Genomic DNA, 14665 nt, shown 5'->3' on the forward strand with positions numbered 1-14665 from the left:
CACGTTCGATTCCTTTTGCACGACTACGAACGTACAGACGTTCGCGCAAGTCATTTCCGGCTATGCTAAATGACGCTAATCGCCGGTGCACGCTGAATGCCAGAAAACTCTCTGGCCAAAAAGCCATGTTGACTCAGCTCACCTTTTCAGTAGTGCGTTTTACTTGTTCGAATCAATAACAGGATCCCGCTTGTCTTCTCGGGGACGACTTGTCCTTCTTATCTTCGATCGTTCTCAATCTCGACAACGTATACGGTATCTGTACGGACTAACTTTATACTCCCAGAGTCCCAGTCTGCTTGTTATCGGAAGCAGCTTATCGAACACGTGCCACTGTCTTGAAAATTGATTGTCTGTTGCACAGTGCACACAAGAGCATCAGGAGCAATTTTCGTAATTCGGTCTGATCTTATTGATGGTCGGCTTAGTTATTCCTCAACCATAGTTTTGCAAAAATATATATATAACCCTTTTCAGTGATACCGCCCTTGTATTACTTATTAAATCCTGCTTTCAACATTTATTGTGGCCATGGGCTTCGTGAGAATGTTAAGAAATTTACGGTCAAGTTTGTGTCTTTTTTATTGGCAAAGCAATATACATACTAAACAGACAGAAGTAATACACATAAGGTCAGAATCAAAATCTGTGTGTGTAACATCGATTCTATTTTAACTGTTCAATGATTAACAGTAAAAATGAAAAGCAAAATTGTACCAATAGGGTAGCAGGTACGGCCAAACAGTTTTATCATCTGTTGGTCAATCTGTTAGTCGATCTGTTAGTTAATCATCGAATCCCCCGAGATCTTCCAGTTCTTCATAGGCTGTGATAATTTCCGACCAAACGGCAACATTCGTGAGTTTCTGAACAGGGGCATCTTCTTTCAGCGCCGGAGTCAAACCGTGAGCTGACCCTGTAAATGATGCACTACTTTAAAATTAATACAGCACTAAAATTTGTCGCTCGCTCTTTACTATTTTTTATGAACTGACCCCGAATGTCGTCTACTAAACTTTTTCTCCACCGACGGATTTTAGAAGCCTGAGTGTAGTCCTTTCCAAGTAATTTATCGGTGGAGTCCCGAATGCGGCGGACAGATCTTCGCTCCAGCACAACTAGAGAATAAGCAATGTATTCACCGTAACAATAACTGCCATATTGGAGAGACATCACATTCATGTAAGCAATACAATATGCTTACGAAGAATCCCTTTCAAAGCATATGACAAGGTTACAGTGACAAGATTAATTGGAGGTGGACTAATTGGAGTCTTCTCCAGATTGATAATAATTTTTGCGCGAATAAACTTCCACTCCAGATCCGAACGGGCTTTAATTCGCTGATAGGTGTCAGAAAGCATGGCAATCAACAAGTTTATCAACACTACAAGCAATCAAACAGTGTTTTGAAAGGCACGAAACACACATGCACTAGAGGACAAGAAATACTTACCAATCATCGTTGCTGCAATAAAAATTAAGCAAATTATTCAATGCAAAAATATAAGATTTCAAAAAAATAACGGCTTACCGGTCAAGTAAATACCGTACCAAATAAATACTAGACTGTGCGCAAAGTCTGGGCCATTGGGCGGAGCCGGTACCTGATTATACACAAACAATTAAATAAGTATCCAAAGGTCAACTACCATCCTTAACGTTAACGGAAATCATACTTACAAATTCACGCTCGCATTAATTTTTTTGCAAATTGTTATTAACCATAATAAGTTTCATGTCGGCATACCTGTCCCCAAGGATCATACAAGCCAAAAACGGCCCAATATAGAAGCTGTACGCTGGCCCAGGGATCCAGAATCATTGGCAAGATGTAGGCGGTATCATTGTACGTACTATTGTTCGGTATCGTATCCTCATACAATGCTGACAAGCTAAATGTAAAACCGAAAAGGAAGATGAAGAAGATCACCATGAAGCGGAGACAATCACCCACGATGTCCCCCAGCATGATTTCGAAGGGACCGAAAAGCTGGTGGAAAGATAGATAACTAAAAACAATCAGGCGCGCGCAAGTGAATATCTATATGTGAAGTGCAGATTAAAAGACAGAATTAATTAACAAAAACTTACGAGAGAATTTGTACATCTGCAAAAAAACACGCCAGCGCTAGTAACTGCGATCGGATGTACAGCAGAATAGGCTGAGTCTCCTTATCCTCCACAACAGCTGCAGCAATGTGTAGACCAATCGCGCAAGCAGAAAAAAACAACACTACGGAGCGCAGCATCCCTAGTCCCTGGCGTTCTTCATTGGACATGAGTTCGGTTAGCAGATTACCGGCCAGCCAAAACAGCAGCAGCCATTCCTGGGGCGTAGGAAACAGACTCTGTCTTTCATACAGCGGTTGAAAGGGCGTCATGAAAACCAAAATTAGCAGAATGATGTAATATAAATGACTGGTAACGTGGACAACCAGTTTCAGAAAAGGGATCTCGCTGATATGATGAGGAAGGGGAAGCGAAAACACCATCCAGACAGGAGGGCAAAGCAAGAAAACCAGGAACGAAAGGGAAATCTGCCATTGCCTCAACTCAAGTCCACCATACCTAAAAGGAAACTAATGGTTAATGTATATCCTGAAAAATGAAAAAACCCTCCAACATTTTTGTACCAAACGCTAGTCAAATATCGTTGCACAGGCACCAAAGCCACCACGTCCTTGTGCGTCCCATTAACCATGATATCCATCAATGATTCTTCTTTTTCGTCCACCGCTCGCAGAATGTCACTGGGATTATGCCGGTTGCAGCTGACCATCAGCAAACGCTGTCCAATTTGCTCACAAAACCTTGATGCCAAAACAAGATCCTTCGCGTGATATTTGTCCCGGTTAGAGGCATCTCTGTAGAACTTCGTCAACTTCAAAGCCAGTTCCACCGGAGACGGGCAAAATTTTATAAACTCAAACAAAGGTTTCTGCATTCGCGTTCGTCCACACTGCATTAAATCCACCAGAAACACTGAATCATTCAACAAGGCAAAGCAATCGTACTTCTGCTGCATCAGGTAGGTCATCACAGCCAGATGAGCACTGGATTTTTCTGCCTTTCCTGATACCGCTGAATGCATAGAATAACATAAGGGAATCTTTCCATCTTTGCTGACAGACGCAGGATTTGCTCCATGGTCGCATAATAACTTCACCATGGACAGATAACCGGCAATAGCCGCGCAATGTAGTGCGGTCCAACCGTTCTACAATCAACCACAAAATTGGATTAATCAACAAGGAATTACCATTAATTTCGTTATAGAATAATCGATAAGTCTACAATTTTATCGAGTCACATAATTAAAATTCCTAAATACCATTATTTGCAGGATACGGAATTCATATCTTCGTTCGCTTACATTGTCTCTCACTTCCACATCTGCCCCTTGATTGATCAGCAGTGCTGCCATGTTCAAATGTCCTTTAGTAGCCGCCAACATCAGGGGAGTTTGACCTTTGACATCTGGTACGTCCAACCGCGAGGCCGCCCGGCTTAACAGCAGCCCAACCACAGGAATATGGCCGTTTACTGCCGCCATATGCAGAGGGATATAGCCGCTCTTATCTGCCGGTGCATCCACCTGAACCCCAGGATAATTCAGCAGCAGCCGGACGATGGCTTCTTGGCCGGCTTTGCACGCCAAATGTAATGGGGTCAGTCCAGCCTCGGCGCCGATCTCCATTCCGGTTGCGGTCGTCACCGTGGGCTCATCCGATCTCACGGTAGCAGGGACTACTGTTAACAACTCCCGTGCTACATCAGCTTGGCCCCAATATGCAGCCAGATGAAGTGCTGTTAATCCATTCTTAAACGAGAACCAGTTTATGGAACCAATATGCAGCAGCGACCAAAATACGGTACAGTCTGACCGCGACGTCACGAGAGTATTGTTAAATTTTATAACATTACAACCGCCGTAAAATTTTACCTTCAGACTACTGACTTTAGGGGAAAACACTTCCTTCAGTACATCAATCACTCCGATATGGCCATTCCTGGCTGCCAGGTGCAGAGCGGTCATGCCATCCTGAAAAGGTCACATTCATGAGTTAAATAGTTTTATAGCTGCTGTGCATGTAGTATCTGTCAAGATCAAAATCAATTATATATTAACCGAATTTTCAACAGCCACTGGGGCTCCGGCATCCACAAGCATTTTAACCAGTTGGACATGTCCTCCCGCAGCAGCCACATGCAAAACAGTGGAATCTGAGCCACGAACTCTTGTCGATATTATATCTTCCTTATTGAAGGACAGCAGAAGCTCCATGACATCTACCGATCCATTTTTCGCCGATATATGAGCTATCGTATGCCCCCTCTGCACACTCAGTTTGTTAATGCAACAAAGAAACAAAATTACTCAGAGCGGATGTTTTTATGACTGCTTACCACATCCGCCATATTCATTGGATTTTTGTCGGCCAAAACTTTTAAAAACAACTGCACTACTCGTTCGTGATCGTTTTCCGCGGCAATATGAAGGCATGTTTGGCCGTGCTGTAAGCGATAACCAAATAGCAAAAATTCATTAAATATTTTGCAAAGCGTTCGCACATGATCTGTGGCATTGGGATTAGCTCCCATTGTCAGCAATAGTTCGCAAACCTCCATCTGATCGAACTGAGCCGCAAGATGCAAAGGCGTTTTCATTGCCTAAATAAAAGAAAAAATATCTTCAGTATTCAACTGTTTAACTCAAAAACAGTTCATTCAGTTGCTTTTCTGACTCACCGTAGATAACGCATCAACGGTTGCGTCGTATTTTTCTACCAGTAACCGCACAATATCGATGTGTCCTTTCATGGAAGCCAGGTGGAGTGCGGTAACACCTAACTTGGTTTTGGAGTTAACAAAAGCTTTGCTACGTAGCAGCAAATCCACCAGGCTCACGTGACCATTTTCTGCTGCGATGTGAAGTGCCGATTTACCCAACTGTCAAACCGATATCGATGATGGGAAGTCTCAGTATATGCACGGAAAAGGAAAAGATCCACATACCTCATCGAATACATCAACCCTAGCATGGTTCTTTAGTAACAGTTTGACTACAGGCAGATGACCTCCTTCGGCTGCGGTAAGGAGCGGCGACCATCCCGTCTGCAAATAACAACTGCCGGTTATCCCAAACACCGATAGTAGGTTAATCAAAACAGCAATTTTAGTTTTATTAAAAACCGTGATCAGAATTACCAGACATTCCACCAGGCAAAGGTCACCTCATGCAATATAGGTAATGAACTACTAACTAGGTACTCACTAACTAACCTTGGACTGTCGGTTCAATATTGCCTGTGCTTTTGAGTGACCCAAACTCTTCAGCAGCACAGTCAAGACCTGCTCATTTCCGTATCGCGCACAATAATGGATTGGGGTTTCCAGAGTCTGCAATCAGCGCTTATATAAAAATTCCAAAACATGACTCCGTTCTTAGTTTTTCAGGTACTGATACTTGAGAACACCAGTTTAAATGTAGGAAATTTATAACAGATTTTGTCGTGGAAATTACCAGTTTCGTTTGTGCGCCAGGGTCACCATTATAATCAAGTATCAGGTGTAAAAGCTTTATTTCCTCTCCTGGAAAATGTGTCATCTCCGGCACAACTTCCGTTACGAAGTGCATCGGTGTTTCACCTTCCTGAAACGGTGAAAATGGTTGCTTAATACAGCAACACCAACAACAACAGCAACACTCCTTAAAGTGCTTACGGCATTCCCCATGTTGACCACCGCCACGGCGTCATAACGATCCCACTTGGCCACAATGAAATCCAATAATTCCTTGGCGATATCGTAATGACACGCTCGAACCGCCGCATGGAACGGTGTTTCTCCAGCCGCACCAACCGCCATGGGACTGGCCTGTTCATGCAGCAGCATTTGGACCATTTTCATGGCACCCGAACGAGCTGCAACGTGCAGCGCGGTCTCCCCGTTTTCTAACTTGGCATTGACCTCCGCTCCCGATTTAATTAACAGCTGTGTAGATTGCTCGCCATTCGGAACACGGGCTGCAATATGCAGTGGAGTCTCTCCGATTTTTCCACCTGAAAATCAAAACTCGGAAAAAGTACTAATGGTCGCTTTGCAAAATACTCAGAACTTTCAGTACCCTTTGTGTGAACTGAAGCACCGGCACCAAGAACGGTTTCTACAACTGCCGGTTTTCCATATTCGATTGCCAGGTGGAGTGCGGTGTATCCGTCTTTAGTTTTCGCATCTACCCGAGCCCCTCTGTTTAGCAGTGCCCGAACAACCGATGCATGTCCTAAAAATCGGTAAAAATAAAACACTGAAAAATATTAAAAAATAAAATACATTCGAAAAACATTCCATACTTAAAAGATTCACATAAGACAAACCTTCGCCCTATATCAATACACAGTCTGTACAGATACATGCATGACTGCAGCACAGTGTTGGGTCATAGAGTAATAAGGTTATATACCGAGTTAAGGTCAAACCCGACGTAAGCTAATATAATTCGATTTACATAAAAAGCGACCGATTCTCATATGAAAGGATACGTAAAAGCGTTCATGCAAATTGCAAACCCAGATTCTTTCTATTTACCTGTGCGTGACGCGGCGTGCAGTGCTAACGCCCCAGATTTATTGGGCATATGCAAGTAAACACCTTTCTTTAGCAACGTCAGAACTGTTTCCGGATGACCAGACAATGCGGCAATATGGGCTAAAGTGCTTCCGTCCTATTAGATACGTCAAGGTCCAAAGTCACACAAAATGTCAGAGCTCAAATAGCATGAAATTAGCCCTTACTTTGGTGCGAACGTGTATCGATCCGGGATACTTTTCAGTTAAAATGTCAACCATCCGATCTAGTCCCTTTTCAACCGCCAAGTGCAAAGGAGTTCTGTCATACTGCACAATGAAAACGGTAAGAAAACGCTAACGGCAAGATCATTATTACCGATCGTAGTTACCTTATCGACCAATTCAGCGTTCGCGTGATAGGAGTGCAGCAACTCTACGCCCGGCTTGCTGCTGGTAAGTGCTGCAATATGCAGTAACGTTTGACCATCAAACTACAAGAAAAACGATTATTTGTAGATGGAGGTACGATATTGCGTGTCTTGAACAATGCAATAACCTTTTTCATAATAAAAAAAGTTTGTGAATAAAAAAGCACCAGTACTAATGATAATCGACAAAAATATAAATACAACTGCAGATCAACAGCTTTGCATAGAATTCATTAATCTATTTTCGATGCACAAATCCCAGTTAATTGTTGGCGACTAATTTCATGATGTTCTCAATACAAACCCAGTTCGTACTCACATTTCGCGCATTGACCGGAGCACCGGCTTCCAAACAAGCTTGCAAAATGTCACTTTGATTCTTGCGCAAAACATAGTGCATGAGAGTGTCACCATTGTGATGCTAAAAACAGTCATATTCATTGTATCGAAGTGCTCAAAAGCTTTCAAGGAACAAACCTTATTTTGGTAAGACAACTGTTCGGCACTCTGTTCACGAAGCAGATCCTTGACGACATGCAAATGCGACTTTTCTGCTGCTCTCCAAATTGGTAGAAAGCCTTCCTAAAGCAACATTCGCTTGAAATATTGTTTAACCACAAAAGCTTGTACAGAAAATTTCGATCAAGCACAAACAATCCATCTAAAACTAATTCAAAAATAAAATTATTTTGCCAAAGAAAGTAAAAACCGTGCATAAGGTAACAAATGCGTTAATTTGTAAAACCCACCTTATCGGGAGCGATTCGGGAGTCTTCACTGGACAGCATGACAAGGTACTGGACAACCGGCAACGCACCGTGACGTCGCATACATGCCTTAAAAAACAATCATGGTACGCGCAATCAAGAAAAAATTATTCAGAAAATAACTCAACGCACCAAATGCAACGGCAGTTGATTTAAGGGCTAAACACAGAAAAGCACTGTAAATGGAACGGTTCATGTGATTGACTGTCAGCACGCTGCACACATACTCCGCCCTGGAGAGTGGGATCAGCGCCAAATGATATGAGCAGTTTGATCATCTCCTCCTTTTGTGACGCCGCGGCATAGTGAAGAGCGGTGTAATGGTCCTACAGTAAACAAATGCGTAAAATAGTACGTACATAAATTAACAATCAGCCGGAAGATCCGGCTGCGAAAACCCGAACCCAGATGGATGTTTAATAAAATTACCAGTACAATGTACGTACAGTTGTGCGAATGTTCACGTCTCCACCCATATTGGCGATCTTCTCTACGAAGCCAGTCTTGCTCTCTCGGGCACAGAGAATTAAAGAAGCTGTACCGGTATCCTATTCAATTACGACAAACATACAGTAAATGATTGGAAATAAAAAATTATCGCACAACAAGTCAAACTTTATCATACAGATCTGTTTTATTAAGTAGATCCAAACAGCTGAGTAAATCATAACGGTACCGAAATTATGGATCTATTGAACTCCGTTTCAGAAAACTGAGATTACTTCACGAAAAAAACTTAAGCAGGAAAAATTTACCACATTTTAAATAAATCGTCCAACCATCGGTTATAATAATTCACAGCCGATTTCAAAATTCTTTGCTGCAACTTACCGGATCCTGAATATTGACGGCAGTTCGGACACTGGCCTGCTGATCGACACTACTGGCCCACACATGCTCGCAAACATGTAGTAACTCATCCACCAGCATCCAGTTCTCCTTTTTACAGGCTTCAAGCAGCTTGGCACCGGTGTTCGGTGGAAGCTGTGATTTCTCCTTATCCCAGTTAACATTGTCGTGAAAGGCATCGAAAGTTGGAACATATCGCGGTGGAGGAGCAGGCTGTACGGCAAAGGAGAAGTTCTGATGAGCCATTCCTTAACATACCATTTATCTTAAAAAAGTGGAAAAATAACAAGTTTCCGGACACTGAGAGCATGTGCCGGTAACGTCGGCGAAATCGGGTTGACCTCGACCGGACGTAGTACCTGCAAGCTGGCGCGTGTCGACATCGAGCAGATACCATAGCGTACAGTCGACAAGATGTCGAGCAGCCTGACGACACCATCGGCAAATCGATCAAAGGAACACCTGAATAAGTAATCCTCTCTCGGTACTTTGTAGTGGTAAGTACTACCTACCACCAAGCGTGCACAGTAAAGTAAAGTGCTGCAATACTCAGCACTCAAAAATATTTTCTAGTTCTAAACTTTACTAGCACGATCACATGCTAAAAGGTCCATCATCAAGAAGCAACTGCCCATGGCAGCAGAAAAGGTAGTAAATACCTTTTAGGTATTCATAAAATTGATCATAATTATATTTACGACTGCACGAGTAAACTAGGAACTGATGCCAGTTTGTATCAGTAGATGTAGAGGAAGAACAATGCACTAATTAAAAAAAATTTTATGATCGAAGCGAAGAAATTATGCTGCGCTAACGCGCACACGAAGGAATTATTTTTCTTAAACTTGAGGAATAAATAAAATCCTAAAAAAGAACAGACAAAGTCTGTACTTCAAAACTCGTATATGTAATTTTAAATAAACTGGAATTTCTCTTGGATAATCGAAGGGGAACCGGGAATTCATGTCTGCCACAAATGGCCCAACTAGCCAGCCATCAGTAAGGTATGTTCCCATTTGTGAGAACCCGTGAACACAGACACGACCGCATATTCTCGTGAGAATTTCCGACTAAATGAGCAAATCAATTGAGTTAAGAACTTTATATGTATTTATCAACTGGAAACCATCAAAAAGGTAAAATTAAATAGCACTACTTTAAAATGGAATGACATAATCAAAAACAGTACAGTACTTCAAAGAAGAAAGCTCAACCCCAAATCAAACTTGAAAATGCAACTGGCCAAGCTTATGACCATAAAATTTCGTAAAGTCATACAGAATTATTTTATTCAAACAACGTAATTTATGTGCGTTTAACTTTCAGACAGATAAAAGAAAATATTATATAATGCATACAATGATACAAACAACGCCGCTTATAAGTTAACTGGACAGCAATTATATGTCTTCCATGCACGTTTATAGCGAGATATTACGTCACTGCTGAACAGCAAACAAAGCGATAAAATACCTCATTTCAAGAAAGTCTACTGCGACTGACATGCCATCGTGAGCCGTTCTAAAACTTCGCGTGCGGAAGTACTAGCTGTGACAAGAACCACTTTTTCGCGGCTTTTTGATCCACGATCCAATGACACCAAGGTTTTCTTCACGTGCAGCACGTCTGCGAGAAACTCCAGTAACTCGGAATTAGCTTCCCCGTCTCTGGCTGCGGCGCCGATCTGCACCTCAACACATTCTTTGGATATGGAAACGACGGCACTTTGCTTTGCATTAGGTTTAGCGTGAACGGCAATGGCAACGGTGCCTCCGGGAAGATCCTTGACGCTCTGTGATGCATTCACTGGCGCAGCGCGAGCTTGTTTCGCGGACGAAGCTGTGGTTTTCGGAGCCATCACAACGCACCTTGAATGTATTTAATAACAGTCAACCCTCAGCACTTGTACATCGCTATGGTTTTCACACTGAAATTAAACCGTTTAGAAATTACCAACCATGAACAAGATGGATGCACAATCTAATGTACCCGTACCGTACGATTCCCGACATAGCCAGAGCAGTTAGTCAGATCTGACCGCTCATCTGATTGATAATTAAGCCACAATGCCCGGTAGACTCTGAAATTTTATACTAGTAACATTTTTTAACTATAAAACAACTATAAAAGACACATCAATGCGACAACAAGGTGCTAAATATACTGCTAATATCGAATGCGAAACCAAAACAATTACCTTTTGTGCCAGTGTACTATATAAATGGTTGGTAATTAGTGGTGCTTTACGATTGGTTGAATCAATGGGTGGGGATTATTTTTCTCAATCAGCTGACGCCGACCGTGTGGATTTAGAGCTCGCCAGCATGCAGATAGCAGATACGATTCACGAAGTTTTTAATCGATGGTTTGTAGTTTTGTAGAAGAACAGAAGGTTCAGCACACGGTGAAGCGCTTCATTGGTCAGTACACCATTCCTCCTCTTAGTCCTCTACGCTTTGGAAAAGTTATTTGGCCGATTCTGGTTGTAAAATCAAAATGCTATCCCGTGTTGCACCAAGATTCGTCGTGCTTTCCCGCTGGATCACGCAGACAGGGGAAAACGCCGTAAGGAGCATTTCTACAACTCAGCAGCCTTCCGCGACTCCTAATCCCCGTGCTCATGAGAGCACACATAAAAAAGCAACTTTTGATTGGCGAGACCCACTTAATCTTGAGTCGCAGCTTGAAGAGGAGGAGAAGATACTGCGGGACCAGTTCCGTGCGTACTGTCAGGCCAAACTGCAGCCACGAGTTCTCGAAGCATACCGCAAGGAACATTTCGATCCCCAGATTATGCGCGAGCTCGGCGAGATTGGGGTTCTGGGAGCAACGATCGAAGGATATGGATGCGCTGGCGTCTCCTATGTCTCGTATGGATTGCTTGCAAGAGAAATCGAGAAAGTCGATAGTGGCTACAGATCCGCCATGTCTGTGCAATCGTCTCTTGTTATGCATCCAATTAACGCGTATGGAAATGGGGAACAAAAAGAGCGCTTTTTGCCTCGGTTAGCCAGAGGAGAAATTATTGGATGTTTCGGATTAACGGAACCGAATTCGGGAAGTGATCCTGGTTCTATGCAAACAAAAGCCAAATTCGACGCGAAATCCAATGCGTATATTTTGTCGGGTAAGCCAACAGCGCTGTCAAATCTTTTATAATAATGAATGGCTGGTTTCTTCATCATTTGATCTTTTGATGACCGCTGGTTTTTGCTTGCCGTTGTCATTTGTTTGTGTTATGCAGGGACGAAAACCTGGATTACCAATTCTCCTATAGCGGATATTGCCGTAGTATGGGCGAAGAGTGATCCAGATGGGAAGATTCGAGGATTTATTGTTGAACGCGGCATGGATGGCTTTTCCACACCGACTATTCATGGCAAACTCAGTCTGCGAGCTTCCATTACTGGGCAGATCGTACTGGATGGAGTTCGTGTACCTGCAGAAAATTTGCTGCCACATGCTCTGGGATTAGGAGGACCATTCGGATGTTTAAACAGTGCGCGCTACGGAATTGCTTGGGGTGCTCTGGGTGCAGCAGAAACTTGTGTAGAAATTGCAAGGCAGTACACTCTGGATAGGATACAGTTTGGTGCTCCTATTGCCAAGAATCAGTTGATCCAGAAGAAGTTGGCAGATGCCACGACGGAAATTGCGATAGGACTGCAAGCCTGTTTGCAGGTTGGCCGACTTCGAGATCAGGGAAGGTAATTAAAACGAATTATTTAAGTAAAAGTGGCATTCTGGCGATAAGCGACTAATTCGTAGTCTGGTCTGTGTTTATAGTGCCACTCCGGAAATGATATCGTTAATTAAACGCAACTCATGTGGAAAGGCCTTGGAGATTGCCCGTCAGTGTCGTGACATGTTAGGTGGCAACGGCATTTCCGATGAATACCACATTATGCGGCATTCTACGAACCTGGAAACCGTCAACACTTACGAAGGAACTTACGATATCCATACTTTGATCTTAGGTCGGGCAATAACTGGGCTTTCGGCGTTTGCATAAACGGCCTGATAAATTGTCCCAGTAGTTGTGCCTTTGCTTGCCGGTGAAAATTTGCTTTTTAGTCAAAATTTTGAAATTGCAGTTATTTGGTTTTGTTTGCTCACAAATTTGTATTAACCTGTTTCTGTGTGATCAGAGTAGAATACGTACTGTACTTGATTTAAAAATTAAATCACTGGGATTATGTGGCCTGGATTCAGAAAATGTTCTGTCGGCAAGAAGGTGGACGACACGTTTTGTGTGCTGAAGTACATACTGTCATGCTTGAATTTATGCTTCTCCAACGTCCCTGCGAATTAACCATTAAAGTGTCCTCTAAAATCATTGGACAATGACACATAAGTGCTATTGTAACAAATTATTTTGTTTAACCGACTTTGTTATATTAACATGATGAATTCAGCGTAGCGGTTCGGCTCGACTTCTTATGAAAGTCTTATTCCTGGCTGAAGAGAATGCTCGTACTCGCAAGATATTTATTCAAGACTCAAGTATGCGAACATAACTCCCTCGCAACATTCTTCAATCAACAAGTTTTCACAATGGTGACAAGTGAGGCGAGTTAGTACATCGATGAAATCTTGCGAGAAAACATTTTTTCAAGATAGAAAACACTACAGTACTCGTAGACACCAAAGCACGTAGCGATCTTTTAAAACACCGCAAATTCAAGATTTGCCCTCTATTACTTTCGTCAGCAAACTGGAGCTGAACCAGTGTGGTCTCTTTTGTGGCACATGTGCCGGCTTCAAACCCTTGGCCTTTTCTGGATCCGCAACTTCGCCTTCATAAAGCACAATTACTTCTTGACTGTGAGGGATGCGCTCTTCGATATTCATCGCCTTTTGAATCGCTTGAGTTTCTTTTCGAACGTTTCCATAACAATTTCCTACATTTTTTAAAGCCAGAGAAGAATAATGAAATCAAAAAATTCACAAACGAGATTCCTAGATACCGTCATGCTGTTATCGCACTACATCATACATGAGGTTGCTATACCCGTTGTCGGACCTTCTCCAGTCTCGACTTACCACATATAGTGTCAGCCTCATAGGGATGTCCGCAGTGCAAGCATGTTAGGATATCTTTTCGGGGCAACCAGTACTTTATATGGTTGTGTGAAAACCAACGTCGATGTCGTGTCTGCTTGGTAACGCGGTGTTTTGGTACACCCCAAACAAATCCATCTTTCAAAGATTCCAGAAATGTGGAGTTTGACATCAGCGGTGCTGTTTTAACACTGAGTGCTGCAGGTGGAACCACGTCCAGACCGAAGGTTAACTGATTCCCTAGAACGAACATAGTACAGTTATACAATATAGCATAAAAATAGCTTCGAATCTAACAAGTACAAGAAAAGGATTGCATACCTGGAGGAGGGAACAGTCTGGAATTTAGAGTGTCGAGTAAAAACTGCAGTCGGCGAGTGACTGTGCGCAGTGATGCAATCATCATGACCGATAGGCAAAGTAAGAACTGTCAAAAAATATCAACTTGTGTAGCACACTGGTTAAAGTTACGATCAAAATCATAAGATAAAAAATATGGTTGGCAACAGTTTAAGAAAAACCTACTGGGTAAATGGCGGTGAACAATCAAAAAAAAACTTGCGATTTATAGTAATCTGCGAATAATTTATTCGCATCTGTGGACCCGCATTCCAGCAGACCAAGCAAACCAGAACTATTATATCAATCACCAGGGGCGGTTGTATTAAACATAAGTACAGCCCCAGAAGTTTCGCATCTCCAAATGTTATCCCTCGTCTCGCTGCGCCTATTTTTGATTTTATTTTTCCCTCTTTTTGGTTTCAGTTTTCAACCTTTGAAGGTTGAACTCAACGAACTAGCATAAAATTGAAAAGTTCAAAGTTGGCCTTTTGGCTGCTATGCTAATTTGCTGCCCATTGCAATTTCATTTTTTAATTTAATATTTTGTTTCCCATTTCGTTTCCAATGTGACTTTTCTTTTTATTGACTTTTTGCGACCTTCTACTTGTTGTTCCGGTCTGCTTAGCCATGCCTCCTTTAATGGCAA

General features: G+C 42.4%; 4 protein-coding genes across 7 annotated transcripts; 1 reads left to right on the forward strand and 3 right to left on the reverse strand.

Moving 5' to 3' along the window:
• Nucleotides 1–582: 582 nt before the first annotated feature.
• Nucleotides 583–9074, reverse strand: LOC129600156 (serine/threonine-protein phosphatase 6 regulatory ankyrin repeat subunit B-like). 4 transcript variants are annotated; one of them, XM_055498573.1, is made up of 29 exons: nt 8976–9074; nt 8599–8829; nt 8214–8315; nt 7995–8093; nt 7900–7926; nt 7750–7836; nt 7478–7582; nt 7320–7421; nt 6962–7063; nt 6798–6899; nt 6592–6727; nt 6131–6286; nt 5728–6065; nt 5528–5656; nt 5287–5403; nt 5020–5118; nt 4753–4953; nt 4411–4674; nt 4133–4339; nt 3947–4045; nt 3377–3823; nt 2637–3220; nt 2095–2571; nt 1751–2012; nt 1535–1607; nt 1457–1468; nt 1205–1387; nt 996–1118; nt 583–916 (listed from the first exon to the last, which is right to left on the reverse strand). In XM_055498573.1, the coding sequence occupies exons 1-29, from the start codon at nt 8997–8999 to the stop codon at nt 786–788; spliced, it is 5019 nt and encodes a 1672-aa protein (XP_055354548.1). In that variant the 5' UTR covers nt 9000–9074; the 3' UTR covers nt 583–785. The 4 variants fall into 4 exon arrangements, with proteins under 4 accessions (XP_055354548.1, XP_055354547.1, XP_055354550.1 ...); XM_055498572.1 differs by having other exon boundaries at nt 8599–8864; nt 8976–9038; XM_055498575.1 differs by having other exon boundaries at nt 4411–4518; nt 4627–4674; nt 8599–9030.
• Nucleotides 9075–9353: 279 nt separating this feature from the next.
• On the reverse strand, nt 9354–10801 carry LOC129600159 (UPF0235 protein C15orf40 homolog). Its single transcript, XM_055498578.1, has 2 exons — nt 10612–10801; nt 9354–10484 (listed from the first exon to the last, which is right to left on the reverse strand). The coding sequence occupies exons 1-2, from the start codon at nt 10626–10628 to the stop codon at nt 10106–10108; spliced, it is 396 nt and encodes a 131-aa protein (XP_055354553.1). The 5' UTR covers nt 10629–10801; the 3' UTR covers nt 9354–10105.
• A 134-nt stretch (nt 10802–10935) lies between these two features.
• On the forward strand, nt 10936–12812 carry LOC129600158 (glutaryl-CoA dehydrogenase, mitochondrial-like). The gene is made up of 3 exons (XM_055498577.1): nt 10936–11743; nt 11861–12323; nt 12403–12812. Exons 1-3 carry the CDS (start codon nt 11113–11115, stop codon nt 12626–12628), a joined length of 1320 nt encoding a protein of 439 aa, XP_055354552.1. The 5' UTR covers nt 10936–11112; the 3' UTR covers nt 12629–12812.
• Nucleotides 12813–13098: 286 nt separating this feature from the next.
• LOC129600191 (39S ribosomal protein L32, mitochondrial-like) lies at nt 13099–14272 on the reverse strand. The gene is made up of 4 exons (XM_055498628.1): nt 14203–14272; nt 13999–14104; nt 13660–13917; nt 13099–13517 (listed from the first exon to the last, which is right to left on the reverse strand). The coding sequence occupies exons 2-4, from the start codon at nt 14081–14083 to the stop codon at nt 13297–13299; spliced, it is 564 nt and encodes a 187-aa protein (XP_055354603.1). The 5' UTR covers nt 14084–14104; nt 14203–14272; the 3' UTR covers nt 13099–13296.
• Between the last annotated feature and the right edge of the window lie 393 nt (nt 14273–14665).

Source organism: Paramacrobiotus metropolitanus, unplaced genomic scaffold (genome assembly GCF_019649055.1).
Source record: "Paramacrobiotus metropolitanus isolate TYO unplaced genomic scaffold, Prichtersi_v1.0 Parri_scaffold0000166, whole genome shotgun sequence".
In the NCBI taxonomy this organism is placed as follows: Eukaryota; Metazoa; Tardigrada; class Eutardigrada; order Parachela; family Macrobiotidae; genus Paramacrobiotus; species Paramacrobiotus metropolitanus.